Genomic DNA, 3,445 nt, shown 5'->3' with positions numbered 1-3,445 from the left:
TTAGAAGACAGAACTTAGAAGACAGAACCTACACAGAACCTAGAGACAGAAGAACTTCACTGGAGAGAACATGGCAAAAGATCCTGGACAGAACCTAGCTACAGAACTTGGTTGGAGAACCTAGACAGAACCTGGCTGAAGAACCCGGCTACAGAACCTGGCGACCGAACCTGGCTAGAGAACCTAAACCGAACCTGGCTGGAGAACCTGGCTGGAGAACCTAGCAAGAGAACACGGACACAGAACTTGGCTGGATATTGTGGCTAGAGATCCTGGCAAGGCTGCTGATCAACTGAACACTGTCTCCGTGTCATTCCTTCTTCGCCGACTTCGTCCACACCTTTGGGAACCCCTGGACCCGCTGGGGTCAGACCCCGGCAGAGACCATTACGAAATTAACCATGGAGACTGGCGGGGACTGGGTGGCTCTCCTTCCATATGCCCTTTACCGGGTGAGAAACTCCCCTTACACCCTGGGTCTTACTCCCTACAAGATCATGTTTGGCAGACCACCCCCTATTGTTCCTAACCTTAAAGCTGAACTCCTAGCTGAATTTGAAAATCAAGAAATATCTTTTCTCTTAAGAGGACTCCAGAGGGCACACGAGGACATTTGGCCAAGCCTCCGTGCCATCTATGAGGCTGGCCCGACCCCGACGCTTCATCAGCACAGACCGGGAGACTGGGTGTTCGTCAAAAGTCACCGCCGGGAGACCCCTGAGCCACGTTGGGAGGGCCCCTACATCATTGTGCTGACTACACCCACCGCTCTCAAGGTAGACGGCATCGCAACCTGGGTCCATCACACCCACGTCCACCCAGCTGACCCCTCTGCAGTCCAGGAGAACTTCATCATGCGATGGAGCATCGATCAGGATCAGCGCAACCCGCTCAAGCTCAAGCTACAGTGCGTATGACCCGCCTGATGTTGGTAACTCTGTTTTTTTTTTTTTTTAATGATACATTTTATTTTATTTTTTTTAAATTTTTTATTACTAAGGGTATTACATATGTGTCCATTTCCCCCCCGCCCTAGACAGTCCCCAAGCCTCCCCTATTCCCCAGTGTCTTATGTCCATTGGTTATGCTTATATGCATGCATACAAGTCCTTTGGTTGATCTCTTACCCCCCTACCTCCCACCCCCCAACCCTCCCCGGCCTTCCCGCTGCAGTTTGACACTCTGTTTGAGGCCGCTCTGCCTCTGTATCTATTATTGTTTAAAAGTTTATAATGGTCTCAATTATCCATGAATAAGTGAGATCATGTGGTATTTTTCCTTCATTGTCTGGCTTATTTCACTTAGCATAATGCTCTCCAGTTCCATCCATGCCGTTGCAAATGGAAAGAGTTCCTTCCTTTTTAGAGCAGCATAGTATTCCATCCTGTAGATGTACCACAGTTTTCTAATCCATTCATCTACTGATGGGCACTTAGGCTGTTTCCAGATCTTAGCTATGGTGAATTGTGCTGCTATGAACATAGGGGTGCATATATCCTTTCTGATTGATGTCTCTGTTGACTCTGTTCGCTGTCACCCACTCTGCCGGGAGTCCTCACATTCCTTACAATCTTACCTGGCAGATCATAGACACCAGTTCGGGGACCGCACTTAATCAGACTTCCCAGTTGCACCCTAAAGACACTTGGTACCCGGACCTTCTTACTCTCTTTCCCAACATAATAACTGCACATACTTATGAAGATTTTGATGGGCCGAACCTCTTGGGGCCCAAGAACTTTAGACAGTTCCATTTCTACGTCTACCCTGGGCACTCATGGGGCCACATCCAGGACTCATGCGGGGGAAGGGGGAATACTTCTGCACCTCATGGTCGTGTGTCTCAACCGGGAACATTTGGTGGGCTCCCCCGAGAGCTGATGACCTAATAATCATGACACGGCCAGGGGCGCCACCTTGCCCTGAGGGATTCGGGAGGTATCTTTGTAACCCCGTACGAATATCCTTCATGGAACAAGGGAAAAGGGCAACAAAATGGGACGCTGGAAAAACTTGGGGAATCAGACTTTACAACAGGGCGGGAGACCCGGGAATGCTATTTACTCTTCAAGTGCAGGCAGCACCCCCTCACCAGCAGACTCCCGTAGGAATAGGACCTAACCAAATACTTGCCCCACGACCTGCTCCCACCCGGGTGCGGATCCCGGCCTCCCAGCCTTCTGCATCCCCTGTTTCTGCTGGGGCACCTCCCACCCCAAGTCACTCCCTACCGTCTAATGCAGACCTCCTGTGGAAAACGGTTGAAGGAGCGTATCGCATTCTGAACGCTTCTAGACCTGAACTAACCAAGTCTTGCTGTCTCTGTCTAGATGCCAAACCACCATACTATGAGGGTTTCACAATTAAGGGCGATTATACAGCAGCCTCAACTACCAGCTCCTGCAGGTGGCAGCAAACTGCTGCAAGGTTGACCCTCCAGGCGGTGACAGGGCAAGGAACTTGTATAGGCAACGTCCCTTCTGAACAGTCACATCTCTGTAACGAAACTCTAGCTACCCCTAAAGCAGCAGCGTATCTTTTGCCCCCTGAGAATGCATGGTGGGCCTGTTCCAGTGGCCTCGCTCCTTGCATCCATTCCTTAGTCCTTAATTCCCAAAAAGAGGGTTTCTGCATACTTGTGCAGTTAATCCCTAAGCTAATATATCACTCGGGAGAAGAAGTTCTTAACAGAATAGACGCTATTAACTCCCGAAGCAAAAGGGAGCCTATTACTGCCCTAACTGTGGCAGCTCTCTTGGGACTAGGACTAGTGGGGGCCAGAACTGGAATATCCTCGCTTGTCATACAAGACAAGAACTATGGAGCCCTGAGAGCAGCCATTGACTTAGACATAGAAAGAATTGAGAAATCCATCACCCATCTGCAAGAATCCCTTACTTCCTTGTCTGAAATAGTACTCCAAAACAGAAGAGGTCTAGACCTGCTATTCATGCAGCAGGGGGGCCTATGTGCAGCTCTAGGGGAGGAATGCTGTTTCTATGTTGATCACTCAGGAGTTGTAAAAGAAACCATGGCCCTTGTAAGGGAAGGACTGCAGAAGCGAAAGCTAGAGAGGGAGCAGTCTCAGTCTTGGTATGAATTCTTGTTTAACTGGTCCCCATGGTTAACTACTCTTGTCTCTGCCCTCGTCGGACCCCTTGTAATCCTCCTAATGTTGCTAACTTTCGGCCCTTGTATTATTAACAAGTTAGTCCAATTTGTCAAGGAACACATAGGGATAGTTCAGTTAATGGTCTTGCAATCTCAATACCGGCCTCTGCCGACAGAGGACGAGATAGAAATGCAGCCCATCTCATAATTGAGCCGTGAGTTCCAAGACAAGGGGGAATGAAAGAACAAAGCAGAACTGACTATCCCCATACTTGTAGAGCTGGGTCTTCAGTCTGACACCCCCCCTGCCCCCAGGGAGTGACCACAAAGGTTT

At 49.5% G+C, this 3,445-nt stretch overlaps 2 protein-coding genes across 2 annotated transcripts in view; both read left to right on the top strand.

Moving 5' to 3' along the window:
- Nucleotides 1-917, top strand: part of LOC102770974 — a 6,823-nt gene extending 5,906 nt beyond the window's left edge. Inside the window, 1 exon segment of the mRNA XM_015565794.1 lies at nucleotides 384-917. Coding sequence (XP_015421280.1) covers nucleotides 384-917 — 534 coding nt within the window.
- A 977-nt stretch (nucleotides 918-1,894) lies between these two features.
- LOC107183542 (retrovirus-related Env polyprotein from Fv-4 locus) lies at nucleotides 1,895-3,319 on the top strand. Its single transcript, XM_015565793.1, has one exon. It carries the CDS (start codon nucleotides 1,895-1,897, stop codon nucleotides 3,317-3,319), a length of 1,425 nt encoding a protein of 474 aa, XP_015421279.1.
- Nucleotides 3,320-3,445: the final 126 nt, after the last annotated feature.

Source organism: Myotis davidii, unplaced genomic scaffold (genome assembly GCF_000327345.1).
Source record: "Myotis davidii unplaced genomic scaffold, ASM32734v1 scaffold960, whole genome shotgun sequence".
In the NCBI taxonomy this organism is placed as follows: Eukaryota; Metazoa; Chordata; class Mammalia; order Chiroptera; family Vespertilionidae; genus Myotis; species Myotis davidii.
The sequence above is the reverse complement of the archived record's forward strand: the minus strand, read 5'-3'. Positions and strand labels throughout refer to the sequence as shown.

Excerpts from the sequence above, each read along its gene's own strand:
- LOC107183542 (XM_015565793.1), top strand. The coding sequence starts at position 1,895 with ATGACACGGCCAGGGGCGCCACCTTGCCCTGAGGGATTCGGGAGGTAT.